This window comes from Phyllostomus hastatus, unplaced genomic scaffold (genome assembly GCF_019186645.2).
Source record: "Phyllostomus hastatus isolate PE091 unplaced genomic scaffold, TTU_PhHast_1.1 phas_contig_283, whole genome shotgun sequence".
Classification (NCBI taxonomy): Eukaryota; Metazoa; Chordata; class Mammalia; order Chiroptera; family Phyllostomidae; genus Phyllostomus; species Phyllostomus hastatus.
Window position 1 is genome coordinate 9,964,315 of NW_025333833.1, and position 22,957 is coordinate 9,987,271.

General features: G+C 47.7%; 1 protein-coding gene across 1 annotated transcript; it reads left to right on the forward strand.

Annotated features, from left to right (window-relative positions):
- Nucleotides 1-1,497: 1,497 nt before the first annotated feature.
- LOC123818303 (major histocompatibility complex class I-related gene protein) lies at nucleotides 1,498-11,479 on the forward strand. The gene is given in 8 exon segments (XM_045838366.1): nucleotides 1,498-1,561; nucleotides 1,564-1,629; nucleotides 2,317-2,352; nucleotides 2,355-2,588; nucleotides 5,043-5,231; nucleotides 5,805-5,911; nucleotides 9,845-9,968; nucleotides 11,397-11,479. Coding segments are annotated over 8 exon segments (888 nt in total). The 5' UTR covers nucleotides 1,498-1,512.
- Nucleotides 11,480-22,957: the final 11,478 nt, after the last annotated feature.

Sequence of the window (22,957 nt, forward strand, 5' to 3'; positions counted from 1 at the left end):
CTCTACTTGCCTCTTATAAACTCTAGATAGTGCAGATTGTTATGAAGTGATTTTTTATGAGAAAGCGACATTACCAGAATCATAAATGTTGTGTGTGGCAATGATGCCACTGGTACTTAATGTAGGAAAAATTTTCCCGTTGAGCAGTAATGGGCCTCCTTTGTCCTCTTGACTTGGCCATGCAAAGGTCAAGGCTGGTCCTGGGGTGTCTTTGGAGATGGGCTTTGATGGCCGGGAGGGATTTGGATGAACCAGATGGCAGGACATAGCAAGACTAAAGACGCGAGGTTGGCATTTCCAGACCGAGGTGAGCAGAGTAGGGGAAGAAAGCCCGGATCTGCTCTTTGGATGGCATGGAGGGGCCTGGCCCGCAGCCTTGGCTCTGCCCCCCTCTCACGTGTCATCTCTCCCGTTGTCTCCTCCCGGGCCATTGGTTCCCAGCGCGCCACACTCTCTCCTGCCTCCTGCTGGCACATGTGGTTTCTGCTCCGCTTCCGCCACCCTCCCTCCTGTGACCCCACACAACCCCTCTGCCAGCTCACCTCCTGCATCTTCCTGACATCCCCCTAGGACATGTCCTCTCTGGAAAGTCTTCCCGAGGGCCTAGGCCCTGCACTCACCCCATCACGGGGCCCATCACGTACTTTGAAACTGCCTCGTCGGTCTCCACCCGACCGTGAGCTTCTCGCCTGAGCTGAGAGAAGGTCAGCGTGGAAGTGGCAGAGAGGGCCAGTTTCGTTTTATTCTAGCTTAATCCATCTTGACCCTTTGTGATGATCACAATTCTCATAGTGATATTTGGCCAGAAGAAAAAGTGGAGAAAACATAATATGGTCAATAGAGGTGGTTTGGTGTAATAGGAAAAGAAACGTGCTTTTAAAAAATTTATGTGGGTTCTTGATCTCACTGCTCTGGTGTGTGTGTGTGTGTGTGTGTACACCCACAGGTGCAAACACAGGGGTGGACAAGGGCCCTCATTTACCCACTCACTACCCTCATTGGTAAAACAGAAGGCTGGGCTATCAGTGTTTTTAAACCTGGGGACCCAGTAAGTGGGCCTGGGCCCCCTCCCTGCTAACCTGAAGAGCACCCGTCCTTCACATACGAATTGAGATTACCTGTAAAATGTTATCCTAGGGCTTCCAAACCTGAACAAAAAAGGCTCCAAGTCTCGGGCTAGAGCTCTCAAGACCTTTCCAGCCCCGACTGCTGGGGTTCTGCTTCTGTAAGAGGAGGCCGCCGCTGGGTCTTGGGAGGAACAGGCACCACAGAACCCAGAGCGCTGATGGCGGGTGGAGTGGACTGAGGCTCAGGGGCCCGGATGGTCTGTGACTCTAAGTATCTTTCTTCTTCGCCTCCCTCCCAGGTACTCGCTCCCTGAGACGTCAATGCCTGGGCATCTCAGATCTTGGCTGTGGGACCCCTGAATTTATTTCAGTGGGGTGTGTGGACTCTTATCCCATCACCACATACGACAGTGTCTCTCGGGTGAAGGAGCCTCGGGCACCATGGATGGCGGAGCACCTCACGCCCGATCTCTGGGGGAGAGACGCTCAGCCGCTGCGGGTTGGCAGCAGGAGTTCAAGGTGGAACCGAAGCGATGAGGGCAGAGCCACTACAATCACTCAGGTGGTGAGTGCAGCAGATTGCGTCCCTCCCCGGTCCCCAGCCCGGCTGGCTGAGAGGTGCCTGGGCTGGCAGCGCCTGTGAGCTTTTGCCGAGTTGCCCTCTCTGTGGCTTCTGGCAAGGCCTGGACAGTTTGGTTGATGGGACTCAGTGCCTGCCATATGTCCCATGCATCTTCCAAATTGTCTGTCGTCCCCAGGAGCCCATTGTTCTTTGCTCCCCGTGTCCCTATCCCAGTGTCATTCAGGCTTGTGACCTGTATCCTCTCCTTTCCCCTATAAACGTGGCCATTCTGTGTCTCATTTCCCGGTGGCTCAGCTTAGTGAGGTGCTCACTTAGCATCCTGACTTACGACATCAACTTTTCCAGGGGACATTTCTGGCTGCTGCATCTCTCTCCCTCCTCCACTGCACCATAAAGTTAATCAATTTAATCATCCCCATTGCAGGATCATCCCTCCAGGCAGGAGTTATCACGCTCCTTTGGCACATAGTAGGTACCCAGCAAATATCTGTCTATAGATGAGACTTTCTCACAGGAGCCTCCTGGAGACAGTGATGCATGGTAGGCCTGTGGGGTGCTGTGTCCTGGGTTGGAGGATGCTGCCAGCCACGCACCCAATCACATCACCGGGGTGGCCTCCTCCGCACCCCTGTGTAAACCCCTTTCTGGCCTGTGTGTGTGTTCCAGGGTTTCACACTTGCCAGAGGATGACTGGCCGTGAGTTGCTGGAAGCACCAGGGGATTTCTGCAGTACGAGTATGATGGGCAGGAAGATTTCACTATCTTTAGCAATGACACGCTCTCCTGGACAGCTGCAGATAATGTAGCTGACGTCACCAGGAGGGTGTGGGAGGCCGAGAAGCATGAGTTACAATATCAGAAGCATTGGCTAGAAGAAGAGGGTATTGCCTGGCTAAAGAGATGCCTGGAGTATGGGAAAGACACCCTCCGAAGGACAGGTAAAAGGAGGGAGAACACCTTGTTCCCGCACCCCCAGAACCCTCGGTTTTATATGTAACTTCCTCTAATCTAGGCTGTATGCCCCCTAGGCTGAAATCCGTCTTGTTAGGTGGACTGCCGTGATCTACGACTCCCCGTGAAAACTTTCCCTTGTTACTTTTTACCGGCATTTTGAAGAGACTCAGTGGTTCCACTTGAGAGAGTGGGACACCTCCAGGGACACCTCTTTTCGGGGGCATCGAGTGAGGCGGACTCTCCCGTCTCCCGTCCGTGACGCTGGGAAATACGTGGGGCGGTGGGGCGGTTCTGATGAGTTGTTTAGTGACTGAGGGCCCGCATTCTCCCAGTATGAGTGAAACTCTGGACTGACAAGCCACACAGAAGGTCTTTGCCTCACTAAAGAATTTCTGATAAGATTTCTTTCAGTGAAAGGCTTCTCTTAAACATTAATGGTGGGCTTTAATTGGCCAGCTTTTAGTTAATACGGAACTTTTCCCTTACAATCGTAGTCAAAGTGAGTTACACCTGTATCGCCCCAGAGGAAACTCCTGGACACAGCATGCCTTCTCCCACGGCGGTGGTCTTCAGGGGCGGGCCCCCAGGGGGCATCTGGGCCCCGTTGTGAACATGGACTCTCTTTCCAAGAGCCTTGGAGGCAGAGAACAAGAGTTTGAGCTTCCACCCTCCCATTCACTAGCTGGAAAAGTGTCTCGATTTTAATGGTTGCCGTGAACAGAAACCCACTCGAACTGGCCCAAGTGCGACGGAGGAGCTGTTTGACAGGCAGAAATCAGGGCGGTGTGGGGACCCGAGGAATTGGAACCGAGATTTGAATGGTTTTCTCCGAGGGGAGGCCGTGGCAGCCAACACAAAGCTCATGTCTGCGTAGCTTCACCATTCTAGAAGAGTGGGCTTCTCTCCCCCAGCTCTAGTTGCGTTTTTGCAACTAGATTCGAGGGCTCACACTCTTTGGAAAAACAGGGAGGAAGCCTGCACACCTGGGGTGTGCGGGAAGAATTCGGAAGTGTAACTTCAGTATATCTGCTCCCCGCCCTTCCAGCCTCCTCTCTCTCTAATGGGGTGTCCTAATGGGGTTTCAACCCTTTGGTCAACACTGACCCCCTGGACAAGGACCTGTGACCGTTTCTTACACACAGCCACAAAGCAGAGTTTCTCTGGGTGGCGTCTTATTTCCTTTTCAATACTGGAAAGCCTTTTTCCCCTGCTAAACTGCATGCCACAGGAAACAGAAAAGGAAGGTGCTGTCAAGGTGAACGCTCCTTCCCGTGTGCTGGTGGCAGGCAGCACGGGAGGGGGTGGGGAAGTGAGTCCGAGACGAGCGGGAGGCAGCCCCTCCCAGGATGCTGTTGGGCTCCATGGGGCCCCTGTCTGGATGTGACCCAGAGTCAGCAGGGAGCACTGAGGACAGCACCGCGCAGCACATGAGCGGGACGGTCAAAGGGAAGCAGGGTCGAAATGTATAATTCTCTGTCGCCACTGCTGGAGTCCCTCCGTGATACGAATCTCTGTAGCTCCTTTGAGGAGTAGCCATGACTTGATCTGTTCTGTGTATGTGTCTGATGACGATCACTGCCTTAGTCTGTTTGTGCTGCTGTAACCAAATGCCCTCAAGCTGGGTAACTCACAAACAACGGAAATGCATTTCCCATGGCTCTGGCGGCTGGAAGTCCAGGTCAGGGTGCCAGCGTGCTCAGGGGAGGGCTCTGCTCCAAGTTGCAGTCTGCTGACTTCTTGCTGTGTGCCCACGTGGCGGAGGGGGACTGGGGACTTCCCTGGAGTCCCTCTCATAAAGGCACTAATCCCAGTTTTGAGGGTTCTACCCTCATGACCTAAGCACCTCTCAAAGGCCCCACCTCCTAATACTATCATCTTTGGGGGTTAGGATTTCAACATGTGAAATTGGAGGGGGTGGGGAGGAGCACAAACATCTGGACTCCAGCTGTCACCGAGTACCTGCTTGAGTACACAAGGTGATTCGGAGCCGAAGCCGAACCGAGATGGCTGTGATCTCTCTGCCCTAGCACAGACTTGAGAAAAAGGAGTGCTGAGTTCTGATCTCCAAAGTTGTGCTGAATTACTCATCACAAACAGTCACATACAAATTCTGTAGCTCCATTACATGGCTCAACTGCATGTTCATTGTTCTGGAGCACACTGCCCTAGCAGGAAGTGCACAGTAAGTCAGTTTGTTGTCCGTGAACCTGGGTTCCGGGTCATCCTTGGTTTTAGATGTTTCCTGCAGTGAAGAAAATTAATTGGGAACCCAGACGCCAATTTCTAACATTGTGTGTTCAGTACATAAGCTGTTTCTATTTAACTTTATCTTTTTCTTCCTAGAGCCCCCACGGGTCAGAGTAAATTGCAAAGAAACTTTTCCAGGGATTACAACTGTTTTCTGCACAACTCATGGCTTTTACCGCCACCCCCGCCAGAAATTTCCATGATCTGGATGAAAAATGGGGGAGAAATGATCCAAGAAATGGGTTATGGAGAGATTCTCCTCAGCGGGGATGGGACCTGTCAGAAATGGGCATCTGTGGAGCCGGATCCTCAGAGCGGCGACCTTTCCTCCTGTCACGAGGAGCACTGTGACATCCAAACGGTCCTGCAGGTCCCTCAGGGTAAGGACAGGGTGTGGCTGCCCGGGAAGGGAGACCACGCAGGGGGGTGAGCAGCAAGCATGGGTCACGGCTGGCTTTAGGATGGGTCTTTTAAATCAGAGGTTATCTCTCTGTTTGGTCTCAGGGATTCTTTATGTTCTTAAAAATTACTGAGGATCCCAAAGAGCTTTTATTTATATAGGTTATCTCTATGGTTACTTACTGTATTAAAAATAAGTGATTTTTAAATTTAAACTCACTCAAGAAAACACGGCACATATTGCATTATCTATCAGACAATGGCGTCATCACCTGTGACATAGTTTCTAGAAAACCCTGTTGCACATGTGAGTGATTAAAAAAAGGACAGTCATGACTCAGGCTCACAGACTCTCTGCAAGGGTCTTGAAGACCCCGGGACATTCAGATCGCACTCTGGGAAGTACTGTTCCCCTGGGTGACCTAAAGATTCTTGCCCTGCGTGGAGCTGTGACATGAGAAGTGAGAGCAAGGAAAATGGTGGTGGGCTTCCCTGAAAGTTAGTATAGAAGGGGAGGAAGACTTGTGGATTTTTCCTCGTATGCTTGTTTTCAGAGTCAGAAACTATCCCTCTGGTGATAAATGCTGTCTCCGGGTCCCTTGTCCTCACCGTTGCCCTGGCTGGCGTTGGCCCCTGGCCCGGAGAAGACAGCCCCGAGAAGGTAAGAAGAAGAAGGTGAAAGGCCTATGGCAGGGATTCTGCACCTGCCACTCTGCTCTCCACTTATAAACGAGTTGGGCCTCACACTGGGATCCCAGCAGGACCTGGGACACCTCTCCGACCGAGTAGGGAACACATGCTGTGGGTAATGTTTGCAAAGGGCATGGTCTGCGTCTAGGCGGTGCCGACATCAGCAGATCAGCAGAGCAGCAGAGCAGTACGACTTCCATCCAGGTGAGCTGTCCTCTTAGACGTGGGCCAGAGAAGATAGTGTGATCTTGATTTGTCTTTTTCTAACTCTATCTGCATTATTTGTTACTATCAACATATTTGTCCTTTGTTTCAAGACATCAGTAAGCTTTCCCATTTTGACAAACATTTTCTGACCCAATCATATGAAAGTTCTCTTCCTTCTCAATTCATCTCTCAACACATGAAATGTTGCAGAGTAGATAGGTACCTTTGGAAAATGGGACTCAGGGTAAGGAAAAGGGGAAAGAGAAATGGGAGGGACATGGGCTCTTGGTACCTTGGGGAAACAATTCGCTCATTCCACGTATATACGTATTAAATACCTGCTGTGTTCCCGGCAGTGTACTGGAAGCTGGGACACGGCAATGTGCAAGACAGACACGACCCCTGCTGTCTTGTGACGTCATCTCCCCCACCCCTGGTTTCCGCAGATGCTCTAGTCGATCACTGCACAACACTGATGAGACCTGGACTATGGGTTTGAACCCAGTGTGGGCCAGGAGTTTGGCATTGCTTCGTAACCACAGACTTCAACCCCAATTCAAGTGACAGGGAATCAAGTTCATTATTAGAGCAAAATAAAAAGAACCCCTTTACTAGGAATCAACTCAGAGTTAGCAGATCATTCTAATATTTTCCATATGAAGCATAGCACTAATCCCAATCCAACAGATGAGAGCTGCTGAAGCAACAACAACAAAATTTTTTTTTACAATGACATACCTGTATCAAGTATGGTACACACTGTGAGTTTCTGCTTTTTATCTTGTGGAGTTTGTGAATTTGAGTTAAAATTTGTGAGTACTAAAAGAATCTTGGCAAAGCAAGCTATAAATGTCTATGCCAGCATCTCAGATTTTGCTGAACATTGCATAATTTTGCGGGCTATAAGAAAAAATGCACATATCTGACTAAAAAGTCTTTCTTTCCGAGGAAAGTGGGGTCATCTACCTTCCTACACCAGGTCAAAGACTGGGGCTAGCTCTTGTCCAGGTATCTTTCCTCCAGGGACCACGGTCTCTCCTCTGTCCCCGCCGGACTCAAGTCCGCCACTGCCCAAAGCTCTTGACCACACCCTCGGCATACATGGGTGTTATGGGGCTGAGCATTCGTGGCAGAAGGATAGGAGTCCCAAAGTGTTCCTTGTTCTTTTGCTCCCAAAAGACTGTCAGCTTTCAGGCTCTTTTGATGGACTCTTTTATCACATTTGGCTCTAAGTATAGCTTGTCTCATGATACAGCACTACCCTACATCCCATCTGTCAACGATGATTTACAAGGAAATCAGAGAATCTCAGAGCTGGAAGGAACCTTCCACTTGAGGGCCGGAAATGTCTTCTCCAGTCCCTTTGACTTAAGCACCCAGCCTCCACTTGAATGCCACCAATGAAGGGCACCTCGCTGCATCATGAAGTGGCCTTTTTCTTCCTCCGTGAGAATGTATTACGCGAGAGCTGTGAATTGTGGGTGCCACGACTGTGGCCTTACAGGCAGTGTTGGGCCAACCTATGAGAGCAGCCAGCGAGTTTCTGCAATGGCCTGTGTGTAGCCACATTGTTTTATGTGTCTTCTGGCCTGAGAGAAAGTCTAATTGTCCTGTTCTTATGGCGTCTCTGCGTGGTAGCTTGGGATCTTGGAAATATGCCTGGTCGGATCTATGGAAGTGATCTCATCCTTTCTGTCTTTTGTGGGAGAGTCAGAACAATAATCATCAGCCCCAACTGGTGTGACTCAGTGGATTGAGTGTCGTCCCACAAACCAAAAGGTTGCCGGTTTGATTCCCGGTCAGGGCACATGCTGGGTTGTGGGCTAGATCCCTGGTTGGGGGCGTGCAAGAGGCAACTGATTGATGTTTCTCTCCCTCCCTTCCCCTCTCTCTAAAAATACATAAATACAATCTGTTTAAAAAGAACAATAATTTTCAGACATATTATCACCTTCAATGAAATTACAAAGACCTATACCCAAGTGCAATCTTTTAATATAAAAATGATAGTATGTTCACAGAATAGAGTTGGATTCTAATTCCTGTCCTTCCTCTACTGGCTTTTTGTAGATGGGCCTGACTCACTTTACACATGCTCATTCTCCATGCTTATTTTCCATCCACTGAGAGTAAACACAAGCTCCACTGTAAGAATTAACACCCCCTTGGTTCACCTTCTGTACCCCTAAAACCTTCACTGTCGTTCACCTGTTTGCCTGTCATTTCGATGCTCAGTAAGAAGGTCACATTCTACCAAAGGGAGATGGTGATGTTCTTCAGTAAGTTAAACACGAGGTCACACCCCAGGACCCTGAAGTCCCCTGGACATGAGATCCCTGGAAACACTCAGACTGTGGGAAGCCCACAGTGTGCTCCCCGGAACTCCCCAAGGCTTTCACTGCAGCCTCTTCCTCAACAAGTGTTATTCTTGCTTCCCCCCAGTTGGCTTGGCTGAGTTAACAGAGCACCAAATATGGCCGCTCACGGGAGTCAGGAGACAAGCACCGGATATGCCATCATGTGTGTCTTTATTGTACATCTCGTTTGACTACAACACACAACTCTGTCCCTTTATTTCTGGCTCGTGAGCCAACTGCAGACATGAGCAGGGCCACAACTAAGCCTTATGGGACACTCGTTCCAAATGAGAGAATTGCTCCCTTCCTCTGGGTGGACACTGACCCAGGCTGGGTGGCATGGCCTGGTCAGCAAACTGTGGGATGGATTTCCACCCCGTTTGCCCCTGTGGTGCACAGGGCACAACATTACATGGCCACTCCGGTCGCACTGTTAGGAAATCAGTGGAAATTGGCTGTAGACTAAGATGAATGAATTGATTTGGAATGGACGGGTATCAGTGGAAAAAAACAGGTCAGTTTATTTAAAACAGTAGAACTAGAAGCCGTGTTTGTATATCCAAACAGCTAAAATTATCTGAAAGGTTTTACATAATCCTATCGTGGAGTTTATTTATGGCGATCTATTTTTAATTTTTTGTCATATTACTCAGTCTCTTTGCACCATGCCTTGTATGTAGTAGGAATCCAGTAAATACTTCTTGAATGAACCAGTACAGTATTTTAATTAGCTAGGCCTCGTGTACTGGTGCAAAAGAACAGTGTCATCTTACAACTGAAATCATAGACGGGAAATATCTCACTCAGGATCACAGGACATTCCAGAGACCGGGACGAATGCCCCAAGGGCTAGTCTGAATGCTTCAGTGGTTTCTACAGCATTAACATTATTCACACTTTGTCTTGTCAGTTGCCTTATCTGTAAAATGAGGAGTACCAAACATTCTGAGCACACTCCTCCTCCCCACACACATATTAGGGATAAAGATGGAATGCAGAGGTTCTTACACAAGGCACCAGTTTTCTTAAAGGCTCTGCCAGGAGAGGTGCTAAGAAATGAGTTCTTAGTCATCGTGGGGCCCCAAATAGCTGACACCTAATTAGATATCTTTTTATTCTTAAGGCCCGCAGGGCGGTTATATAATCTACATCTTCCTTTTTCTCGTTCATGAACGTTCTTGAAATACCAATTTCATCTGTTCTTATCCACGACCAGGGGAGCCTGAGACACCGCTCCTGCCGAGGACGGATCACGTGTGCGTCTCCTCTCCCCTTTCTTCCCTGCACTCAGCGTTGGCTGAGCCCACCAGGCCGGGCCTTCTGCACTTGTCCCTTGGCAGGGGTTTGGTGTGAGGGAGCGTTTGGGACCAGCAGGTTCTGAGCTGAGCCGGCTGGAGCGGAGGGACTGGGTGGAAGGCCGGGCTGGCCTGCAGCCCTGGCAAGCGGAGGCCGGGTCTGAGGCAAGTGCGGCGGCGGCAGCCAGACCTCTGAAGAAGCAAGCCAGGGCCAGAAAGTGGGGACGATCAAGAGGAAAAACAGCTTCTGAGGAAACAGCTTCTCGAGTGGAAAATAAATTCAGGGAACAGGAGGCTACAGACCAAAATGGGAAGCCACCAGAATGGAAAAGGAAGCGAAACCAAGACAGAAATGCAACAGTCAACCTCAAGCTAAAGCACTCCTTGCTTCCTTTTTTTTTCCTCTTCGAGGCATATCACTGTGGGTCTAAGGGCATCGGTTACCTGGACTGAATAAAAGCCCCATGTTTTTCTGGGTAACGTGACAATAGCATAAGTGGAGAATTCTGGGAACACTTCAAGAAGACGCAAACAATTCTGGGGATATTTGGAGGGCTGGGAACAATCAAAAGTAAAATATGTGGAGTCTCATCAGCTGCTGAATACAACCCTTGACGTGCTTTAAAGATCTCGTAAAGCCTGTCCTCTCTTACTCACAAAACGGTTACAAATACAGGTCCGTGCATTACACACAGCAGGAAGCTGCAAACCAGATGTAACCCCTGAGGCTGAGTGTTTGGGCTGCCCTCCACCCTACTTTGAAACGACGGAATTAGTCATTGATCCCTGAGGATCAAGGAGGGTTGAAGACACAAAGGCAAGCTGCTCTAACCCAATTCAGGCCCTTGCAACTGAAAGGAAGGTCGGATTTCAAAGATTTGTAAATTTGATCACTTGAAATCAGCCTACATGATGACGCATTTATAGGCCCAATGATGAAATTTTTAAGGATTGTCCCCTGCCCCAAGGAGTTAGTTTCTCTGTGTGTCACTGTAGACACTATATTTTCATTAATGCCATGGATTTTGTGTTAATAAATAAATGAATAAACCTACTAATAATCTGCCACGGATATTCACATTAGTCTCATGCAGCCTTCGTCAGCTGGTCAGCACTTCACAGAATGCACGTTTCCTGAGGCCCAAGACTCCAGTGCCTGGCGCACAGGAGCCACGCGATCAATACATTTGCTTATTGGCAGAATGAATTGCAGTTAGTACCTCCTATGAGCCAGTCTATGTAGGCAACAGAGCCCCATAGAGATTGAAAATTTGTTTTGAAATTACCAAGAGCAGAAATGGCCCAGACAGATGTAGGCTTATAAGCAAATCAAGCTCCCATCACAGAAAATGATTTTGAGTAACATAATCTAGACTGTGTTTCCATAAAATAGACCCTGGGTTCTGTGTTAATAGAAGAATTACAAGTCTGAGCGTGACTTTTGGTGGTGATGCTCAGAAACCCAGGTTGGATGGAACTTCCGCGTGAGAGGGAAGGGCCTGCATATAAACATTCTGTTAATGAAAGGGGGGAGGGAGGGGGCAGGCCTGAGAGAGCTGAGGCCTGAGAGAGCTGAGCCCTGCCTCCATCCCCGCAGCAGCTGGGCCGGGCTTCCAGGACCCACAAGCAGCTGTGAAGGCAGCATCGAGGAACTCCAGGATCTTCAGCGACACAGAGTGAGTCCTGATCCTGTATTCCCCTTGGCTGTCCCCAACGGGCCCGTCCTCAGAATCAACTCCCTCTCTAAACGTGTAAATGCTTTTCGGGTCTCCTGTTCAACTGACACTGGACCGCTCTGCGTTGCTGTTACCTGTTTCTGCCCTGCTCTCTGGTCAGACTATACTCGTAAACCCTTAAAGGACACAGTTTGAATTCCTTCACTGAGTAGCAGGGGATCTTAAGTTATTTAACTTCTCAGCCTCCATTTTATAAAAACAGATTTGTAACTACTGATCTCCCGGCATTAGTTAATGTAGAAATTAAATGAGGGGTGTGTGTGTGTGTGTGTGTGTGCAGACAAATTGCACAGGGTGTGGCACATGCCAGGTCTCTCGTTCTCCACGTTCTCTCCAGGGACTTACTCCCCGTGATCATGGCTACTATTTATTGAGTGCTTACCATGAACTGGGCACTATACATTTGTTATCTCTATTCCTCATAACAGCTTGTCAGCAGGTATTATTGTCTTCGTTTTGCTGAAGTCCAGGTAAGTTACGTTTCCTGAGGAGGTCGCAGTCAATAAGTGGCAGATGCACGAGTCAGACCCGAGTCCTTCTCTGCACACAGCTCGTGCTGTTTCCAGTGCACCACCCTAGCGGCACACAGTAGGCACTCACTTGATGCTTGATGAAAATTCTTTCACCTACGCAAAACTATGCTCTCTAGTGAACCTTGGGAACAAAGGAATAAAACCTTAGTGAGTCAGGAAAGCAATAAAGTCCCTTACAAATCTGTGAAAGGGTGAGTCTTTTTGCTCAGCCTTTGACGCTGTGACTTAAATGCTGAGCAAGTCCTGAAGGGCCGAAGGAAGCACTTGGGAGTTGTCACACGCTTTACAGAAATGTCAACGAAGGCCATGGGTAAGATGCATTCCTTGTCGATTCTTGGCATCGACAAGGAATGCAGCTATCAGCTGGTGCCCAAAGGGAAGATTAAAAACATCTCCCCTTGCAAACAAGCTCACCCAGGGCACACCCAGTGGCACACAGAATTGTGGAGCTGAAGGGTCATTTCGGGGGTCACATGGTTCAATTCTCTCATGAAAGAAACGGAGGCTTGGAGAAAGTGAAGGGATTTGCCAAAAGAAACCATGAAAGCAATTATAAACTTCATTCATGTCTTTACAAAAATATGTTTGACGTGACTAGCCATTAGGGAAATGCCAGTTAAGAGCACAGGGAGATATCGCTACACACCTATGAGAACAGCTAAAACAGAAAGTAGTGACGACACCGAACTCGGAGGAGGACGTGGAGAAACCAGACCACTGGCCCATTCGTTGTGGGTGGGAACGGAGAATGGCACAGGCAGTCTGGAAAACAGTCCGGCTGTTTCTTAAAAAAACTAAATATGTACTCACCCAGCAGTCACACTTCTGGCAGCTTCCCTCAGGGGAATGAAGTTATGTTCACCTTAAAATCTACCTGTGAGTGTTCATAGCAGCTTTACTTGTAACAGCCCGAGACTGGAAACAACCAAAACATACCTTCGGAGATGAGTGGTTCAACAATGCTGCATCCCCGCTGTGGGATACTACTCAGCAATAAAAAAGGAACAAGCTTCTATATATGCAACAATTTGAATGAATCTCAAGGGAATTATGATGGGCACAAAAAGCTAATCTCAAAAGGTCACACACTATGATTTCATTTTTATAACATTTTCAAAATGGCAAAATCGGGTGACGAGCTTAGATTGGTGGTAGCCAGGGTTAGGGCTGGCGGAGGGGAAGGGGTGGGCGTGGCTCTAAAGGGCAGCACCAGAGAGAGCTTTTTGTGACGGCGGTCCTCCGTCTGCACGGTGATGACAGCGGCGGGGTCCCACAGACCTGCACGTGCGATAAAATGACATAGAACTGTGCACACTCATTGTATCAGTATCAGAGTCTTGATTTTGATATTATACCATAATTATACGATGTAACCATGGAAGAGATTTGGCAAAGGGTATATGGCACCTCTGTGTGCTGTCTTCATGCTTTCCCGTGACTATAATGATTCAAAATACATTTTTTAAATTGAAGGACAATGAAGCAACTCATTTCTGTTATAGTAACTTGTAATTATCTGGCTTATATGAAACTATGCTCATATGGAAATTGGCCAAATACTAAAAGTGACTGACAGCTGAGCTTGTTAAAGTAACCTGTGCCTGTCATCACAGCTACCCGAAAACTTGTTTCCAGAGGAGTCCCATTTAGTTTGCAGTCAGTACGTTGTGCATTAAGACACTTAAGGGGACCCATTAACAGTAGAATGATTGGGAAAGGCTGTACTATTAGAGTGAGGTCATCTCACATTGTAACATTAACAGTAACTTGTCTGGGAAGTACTGGAGGCATTTCCACCGGTTTAAATCCCCATTGGAGGGAAGGTGCGAGGTATTTGGTGCCTGGGTCTTGCTGCCATCTTTCACAATTTGCCTGAGAATTCTCGTCACTTGCTGGCAGCACTCAAGGTGATTTGAACGTTAAGCCTCTTTTTGCACAGGAAGGGGACTTCCACTTGTGACTGATTACACTCGAACTATTCCAATTGTTGATTCTTGAGCTGGTTCCCTCGGAGCAGTTGTGTCTAGCTGTTCACAGCTGCACCCTGAGTCTATAGGCAAGTCACCCATTTTCTGGGGCTCCCAGTGACCTGGGAGTGTGACTAACGCCTCCCATTGTGTCTGTACGTGTCGTCCTAATGAATGAACTTCCATTAGCTGTGTGTTTCCTTGGGGGTAGTTCCTCATGGAATTTACTCACATATGTAGTTGGTCATGATGGCCACAATCTCAACTCTGCTTGGCATTTATTTATAAATATAACCCTGGTCGGTTTTCTCCGTAACAGTGATTCTGAAAGTTCCTCATTCCTTCAAACTCCCCGCTGGTCCCACCCCATTTGCCTCTAACTTCACAAAGGAAGTAGAGGTTCTCAGAAGGTCCTTAGCTCCCCAGCCACAAGGGGACCCGAAACCCATCTCCTCGTTACCTGCTTTGCCTCAGTCTCAGTGGGGGTAGTCTTCTTTCGCTCTGGGCTGGCCCTCACCCTAGACTCCAGATCCCGCCCTTTGCTGACTCCACTAAGGCTTCCCCCACCAGTTACTCGTCTCTCTGCTGTAGTTTCAACTTCATAGACTCATGTAGGTGTGTGTAGAGAAGGGCAGAGATTTCACAGCCAGCCAGACCTGGGTTTGAATCCCACCTCCTTTATTTACTAGCTGTGTGGTCTTAAGAACTTTATTTTTAATTGTGGTAAAATACACACAACATAGATTCACCATCCTAACCATTTATAAGTATATAGGTCAGTAGTATTAAGTACATGCACACTGGTGTGCAACCCACCCCCAGAGTGCTTTTCACCTTCTGCAACTGAAACTCGAACTCATTAACCACCACCCTGTTTCCCCTCTCCCAGACGCTGGCAACCACCGCTCTGTTCTCTGTTTCTGTGAGTCTGACGGTTTTAGGCACCTTGAGGAAGCGGAATCGTACCGTGTTTGTCTTTGCAACAGGGTCATTTCACTTAGCACAATGCCCTTGAGGTTTGTCCATGTCGCAGCACGTCTTGAGCAAGTTTTAAAAACCGTCTCCAGACCCATGTCCTCACCCATCAGCCCCACGCCTCCCCAAGGGCCGCTGAGAGGATTGAGATGGGAACTCAGTATTGGTTGGTTTCCTTTTCTCTTACTGCCTGCAGCCCTCTCCCGGGTAAAGATTCCTTGCCTTTCAACAGATCTGCCTCAACTTTCAGAAACCCTCCGAAGTTCCTGGATTTCTCTCTCCACTTGCCTTACTGCACAGTCAGAGTTAAGCACAGCTATCTGCTGGCTGCCTCTACTCCTCACTTCCACCCCGACACTCCGCAGGAGGATTTCTGTATGTCACCGCCACCCCAGTTATCCCGTCACTGGGGAGGTGGCCCGGACACTACCAGCGGTCCTATCTTCTTCTCCGTGCAGTTTCACTTGCCCTTTCTGCGATGCATGACATGAATTAACATCACCGAGCAGACTTCCTTTGCTGAACTCTTCTGTGGCTTCCGCGATGCCACCGTGTGCCATTCCGAACTGGTCGGAAAGTAGTCAGGGATAAGGGGAACAGAGGATGTGTTCATGTCCTTCTGCTCACTCACTCGACAACTACTGTTGGAGTGCACTCTGTGCCAGCTCCTGCCCTAGGCATCAGGCATACTCCAGTGAACAGCGCAGGAAAATGGGGTGCCCTAGGTTCTTTGAAGGGAGATGCTACTTCATTGAAGGTTGGATGGTGGCTGGAGCTCCCCTACCCACTCCCACCTTTCTGTTCGTTGTCCTCTTCTGCAACTAAAAGAATAAACAGCTCAAACCTCTTTCAACCTCTTTCTCCGACACCATGAGCCTTGGCCCCAAGCTCTCCCCTTGCCCGCTGCCCGGCATCACAGAGGAGTTACCTTTGCCCTCTGACCCCACCTTTGTTCTTGCACAAAGACCTATTGTAGGACTGATCACCGCGAATTTCTTTACTTCCACCTGCCTGTCTCCCCTACCAGGAGGGGAGCTGCGGGGAGGCACCGCTGGAGGGGGCCACACAGTGCCAGGGCCATAGCAGACAATCAGTGAATCTTCATTGGATGAATGAAGTGGAAGAATTTAAGCTCATTAGCTACAGTATCATAATGGCTCTTTCTGTTCTCTTACGTTTTGTCAGTTTAGAACCTGAATGGTAGGGATTTTAATAAACCCCAGAAACATGTAGGAAACATCTCGTCTCCTTTTTCCTTTAAATATTCCTCCCCTGCCACTGATTTGGCAAATCTAGGCTGCTCTGTCTTCCTCGTTCCTCTTTTTCTAGAGTGTTGGAACTGGAAGGGACCTTAGATAATAAACCTCATCATGTCACGGTTTAGGATCCTGAGGGCTATGAAATACCTTGACCTGCACAGGGTCACCTGACTGGCTAGGAGCGAAACCCCACGGGAGGATCCGATTCCTTATCCAGTGTTCTTTCCACCATCTCCTGCTATCTCGTGAACATCCAAAGCCACCGATATTTATGGGGTACCAATTAGATATAAGACAATAGGCTAGATTCTACTGGAGAGTCAAAGGTTGGAAAAAGGTCCCTACCTTGGATCATTTTATGATGATCTAGTAGGAAGAAAGACATGCACGAAGAAAACTGTAGAAAATGTATGCAAAAATAAGATGCATGAAAAATTAATGTGGCGATGAATTCCGGCTTGAAAGACTGGCTTTGGAGTAAAGGTGGCACCAAAGCTGAGCTTCTCATCTTGTTGGGAGAGTGTGCATGAGTGTGCAGAGTTGGGGGAGCAGCATTAAGTCCTTCACTGGTCCCAGAGCCCATTTCCGGCACAGCTGGTTGGGTCAGAACACTGCTCACCTCTCACTGTGCACTCACAGCAGAGGCAAGGGACCGTGACCGTGCCCAGACCAAGCACCGCATTACTGTGCACAGAAGAAAGAACCAGGCTCAGTATTTCAGGCACGTATTTACAACCTTATCTTTTCTTAATCTAAAATGTTCCTGAACAAGGGCTTTTGAGCCAAGAGTCTTAGTTTGCAATTCTAGTCAATGCAACTTGATTTTGTAAAACAACCTCCAGAAATGCCCAGGATATTAAGTGATACAGGACTGCAGAGAATAGTCTGTAGAATTAATGTGCTAATGAGGCAAGTAACACAGCTTTGCTGAGGATTAACACATTCAGGAGCCAACCAATTAACTGCCCTTTCTAATACCTCCCAGGCATATTCTGTGTTCAGAACTTGGTAAAGCTCCTGGCCTGTGTTTGCGGCACTGGAGCAGTGGGGAAGGAGTTGAATAAATGAATGGCCTTAAAGCCAGCTGAGTGACAAATCCCAGACTGGGCTACCTTGACCTTATACTCAATTTTGGTCACACACCAGCATAATCACGTATTTGCTTAGCATCCTTCCAGCCCCTGCATGGGTTCACACAGCCGTTCCCTGCTCCGTCCTGGGGCAGCGCGGAAGCGTGCTCTCGGAACCGCACGCATTCGGTTTTACCTACTGTTCTGGCGCTAACCTGGGTCCCCAACTGGTGTCCCTCCATCAGGCAGAGTCCTTGCAAAAGTAAAAAGAACGTAAGCACCTCTGAATCTGAAAGTAACATTTGCATCAGCTGCAGACACCTTTGAAGGAGGGTCCTTGGGATGATCACACGACCGTGTGTTTATTCCCATTCCTCTCGCTTTCCCTTGGAAGTCGATTCATGGCCTCAAAAATATCCCTTTTCATCATGAGGCATTTGCTTTTTTTAAATGTTTCACAGAGTCAAAGTTGAGAAAGATAAGGTGGCACTATATTTGTATCACTCCTCTGTCGTCTTTCCTGGAAACCTTTTCCTCAAGGGAAAATAGCCGTTTTCTCCTCTCTAAATCAGGAATTCGAGGACCGTGTGCGGAGTGCAGCTCCGTGCATGCTATGCACAGCGCTGGGTCCTGGAGAAAACACAAACAGAGCAACATCAGAGTTAATAATATCACCCCTCCGTTTTGCCTACCTGTCAGAAGAAAGCTTGCCAATTATGTATTTCCTTTTCTAGAGTATCAGGGAAAAAAAGAAATAATGTATGAGTACTCCAAGTGTCTTCCTCTACTACTTATTCTCCCATCCACCCACCCACCTGAACACTTGGAGTCCTTTCAACATTTGAGTGTGTTTTTTGGACCGAGTGCCGTGTCAGGCACCGAGGGTACACACGCAGGAGACTCGGTGCCGCCCTCGGGGAGCCCCGGCCCAGAGGGACGCGGCCGTCTGATCAGACAGACGGTGCGCCGGGATGTCACTGCGAGCGGAGGCACGCACACAGCGCGAGGGCAGCAGGGCAGCGGAGCCCACAGTCCCCAGCAGCTGCGGTAGATGGTGAATTAATTCGTGGAGCAGATTTCTGGCTTGGGTAGCTGCTTTAATACGAACTGGGTATATTTTCAGGGAAATTTAAAAACTGCGAAATCTAGACTCTGATTTGATCTGCGGTCGCCCTCTGGGGACACGTTGGGTCCTTCCGGCTTTGCTCCTCTCCCCTCAGGCTCCCACCTCCCGGAAGGCGTGCTGCTGGGCTGTCCCCTTTGTTCGGTGTGCATGGTGTGCTTCTCCTTTCCGTCCACATCCCCACTCGTGACAGGTGACATTTCAGGACCCCAGAGAGCCTGGGCCGGCAGAGCAAATTGACACGTGGGAGTGTGAGAGGCGGTTTTGAGAGAAAAGAAAGAGGAAGAGGTAAAAATGGCAGGCTGGAGAGCAGAACAGGAGAAACAGAAGCAAGAAAGAGGACACGAGAATGGAGAAAGGAAAAGGAAGAAAAGGCAACCCCAGCCCTCATCAGATCTCTCCAGACCTGGTGTTGAGCAATTTCCGTAACTGGGAGTCAGGTTTAAGAAAGGGCTGGCCGCCCGGTCCCTCCAAACCTGGGGCGCGGTGAGCAGAATTGCAGGAATACCAGAGGACCTGACTCATTCTCTGAGCTGCGTCTCGGAGGGCGACTCCGCTTCCACATGATGAACGGTGGGGAAAGAAAACCTTCCCAGCATCCATCATGTGTTGCTCTTGAAAATTATTATTTTGGAGCATGAAGTGGTTTCCTGTCTTTAAAACCTATTATCTATTTCCCTTCCAGGTGGAGCCTGGGCTGCCTGCTAATTTAATCCCCTGGGTTCCCCCTGGGCCTTCAAGCTCTCCCAGCGATGCAGGCTTCAGAAAGAGGGCACCTTTGTGTCTGCCTCCCCCAAGGCCCCCATCCACCCTGGCAGCCAAGGAGATGCTATTTCGGGAAACAGCAGCTGAGTGGGAAGGATTGTTAATTGTTTGTCAAACCCTTCCAGTCTAGTCAGATCTCACGGCAGAAAACGAGAGCAAAGCCGTACCCTTTCCTTTATTCTATTTCATTCCCCAGTCCGTGAGAGGGGGCACGGGGGTTGGGAGGAAGGCTCCTTTTCCTCCTCAAGCACAGGCACCGAACTAATGCTTTAAAAATAATAATGATTAAAAAATCAAATTTTTCTAACCAATTGGAAACATGTACAAAATAATATCGGCCTCGGAACCAAGCAAAGTGCAATAATTTAAAAACCATCTATAAGCCTCAAAGCAAACAAACCAGAAAAAAACCCTGTCATAACAGAATAGAGACATCAGGGCCCGGCCCTTCATTCAGATAATTGCATTTATTTAACCCCTGGAGGCAGAACTGACTAAGCAGATCCCCTCCCTGCCAAAACCCATTGACACACTCCCACTGACACACTAGAAAACAATTCTGCCCGGACACACTAATCGGAACATCCGTGGCGACACGCACTCACTCCCTCATGGTGTGGACAAACTCAAAAGCAAACAGAAAATGAGCCAGACTGAAAAAAAAAAGGCTTTTTGGGATTCTGACCTCGGCCCCCACATGACTCTGAAACTTCCCAAGTGTTACTCAGCCTTGTGGAGGGGAGAGGGGGGAGGAAAGACTGGGAACCAAAATCTTACTCTTCTTAAAAGAACATTTTATAACTGTCTGTGGTTTTTCATTCCTTGACTAATTCTCACATGGAAGGATGTCTAGTCCACCATGACTTTTAAAGGATGCTGTTTCCCTACAAACAATCTCTTGGTATTTTCAGGGAATACCGAACGGAATTGTCACTTATTAGGAGTGGAGTTGGACTCAGAGAACTTTATAAATGATGATGCGGGGAAGCTATAACACTGCCTGTGTTTATAGCATTTTCCTCAAAAGAGGTCGGACTGCCTGATAAACATAAATCTGCTCATCCACACCCTCACTTCTGGGTAGACAGCAGGCCTTAAACTTCCTCTCCCACGGGCAGGTGTGTCTGTGCTCAGATTTGCTTCATCAAAACGCGCATTGAGAAGGGGTAATGATTTTTCATTCTTGAACTGAGTGAGCCTTTATGTTAAAATTTAGATTTGTTGTGTTGATCTAAAATGGACTTGACTGATGGATTAGAATTTGTTCTGTTAGAATGGGAGCGGGAAGAAGAGGCAAGGCTTTCTTATTGGCTGAGAGATATATAAGTTGCCCCTAAATGAGGTGCTGACACCCAGTAGGGTCTTCAGTACTTCACTAACTCATAATAAATGTTTAATCGGAACAGAGTAGGCAAGCAATTACTTTCTCAATGATAGAACCACACATTTGTAAATAGCATGGCAGAAAAAGCAAACTATCAGAAGTCAACTTGTTTTATGTGAAAAAATAGCGTTTATAGGGAAATAGTTGAGTGTAGGGTCATGAATAATTATGAGCTAGGATAAGATGAAATGTTTTTGCAGTGATAGTTTGGTGAATATACCACTAGAATAATTTATGTGGAATATTCCTTCTTTACCCGCAAGTCAGCTGTGTTTGAATATTTTAGCCTCAAATTTTGGTAACTCATTAATTAATTTATCAACTAGTTATTGATCCCTTGATATGTACATACCAACAACATTAATGGTTCTGGGTGTACATGAGACAGGATACAAAAAAAGTACAATGTAGTGTCTCCGGGAACTTTATAATGTTCCTGAGAAATAAGAAATATATCTGCATACAAGTTAAATACATAACATGTGAGTTGCCCTGGCTGGTGTGGCTCAGTGGATTGAGCGCCAGCCTGAAAACCAAAAGGTCTCCGGCTCGATTCCTGCTCGGGGCACATGCCTGGGTTGCAGGCCAGGTCCCTGGTTGCGGGTGTGCAACAGGCACCCAGTGGATATTTCTCTCACCCTTGGATGTTTCTATCTCTCCCTTCCTTGCTCTCTGAAAATAAATAAAATCTAAAAAAAACCCACTTGAGTAAATAAAATGCAACAAGATATAACCATTTAAGTAACAAATAACTGTTAGGTTATCAGAGTGTGTGTCCAAGTGAGCAATATAAACACTAGTGGATGAACACTAGTGAGCACGGGAGGCTTCCTAGAGGAAGTGCTGGTGCAGTTTAGTCTGCTGGTGCATTTCTTGTCTAGCTGGGGAAGAGGTGGGGCATTTGTGTTGCTCAGGAAGGTAGAAAAGTTGGGAAGGTTTGCCTGGATTCATAGAATCATAGAATTCTAGCCCCAGAATGATTCTAAAACAATCCGCTAGTCCTCAGCTAGTTCCCTGGGTTTCAAAAGTGGCTGCACATTGTAATCACCTATGGAGCATTAAAAAATTCCAGTGCCTGGACCTCACCCCGGAGATTCTGATTTAAGACATCTGGGGTCAGACCTGGACATCTCCATATTTAAACCTCCCCAAGTGATTCTAATGTGCAGCAGTTTGAGGACCAATGACTTAGTCCTACTCCCCCATTTTACAAGTTGGGGGCCACTTGCAAATCTGCCCACACATAGCTGTGAGTAGCCAGGCTCTGCACACCGTTGCAGGCTGATTGTCTCTGACAGTGTACTGCGTACTACCCTGGACACCAACTGGAGGGTTGGATTTTTTTGCCATAAAGGTCATGGAGCGCCACTGAAGGTTTCTGTGCAGGAAAATGGCACAGTGAAATCAAATGGTCCTGTAACTTCCTTATGGACATCCGAATTGAAATGAGTGAATGAATGTACCTTAGCCATGCACGAGCATGCTGCTGTCCAAGTGAGTACTCTCTCTGAAACTTAAGTTTGCATATGTTATTTAGAATTTAAAAATCACACCGTGATAATCTCCGTGTCGTCGTATTCAGACAAGTAAAATTGTGTTTCTCTACTTTTGTGGCGACTTTTCAGTCCTAGAAAGAACTCTGCTGGCCAGCTAGCTCCGTGTTCTTCTGCATGTTGCTTTGACTTTTGCCTCAATTCCACAACTGTTTTATGTTTCTTTTCCTTTTTACTTTATCTTTCCTTTCCTTTCCCTCCTCTCCAATCAAGGACATTTGTTAATTGCTCACAATATGCTCATGCATATGTATGTGTCCACACCTCCTCTTTCTTTATTGTCCCTAGGGCAATGTTGTCCAATAGAAATATAATTTGATCCACATATGTAAAAAGAAAAAGGTTAAATTAATTTTAATAATTTATTTTAATTAACCCAGTATATCCAAAATTTTATCCTTTCAACATGTAACCACTCTAAAAATATTAATGAAATATTTTACGTTCCCTTTTGGTACTAAGTCTGACTCTGCTACATGTTTTACAATTACAGCATCAATTCCGAAGCTACATTTTCAAACTTCAAAAATATGACGTAATAAAGCTAGGTTTCAGAGGAAGGATTTTATTTATCATGTTTCAGTTTTTTAGGTTTGAATTAAATGAAATTTAAAATTCAGCTCCTCAGTTGCGTGGGCCACATCGGCCAAGTGGCCACTGTATTGAATGAACAGTGTGGATTTTATGTGGTGGTGTCTCCTCATTCTGCGGCTTGTGAGGGTCCTGGCTTCACACTAGTGAGTTTGAGTGCTCTGCTTATGGAGGAGTCTGCTGTCCTCAGGAGTGTGACAGA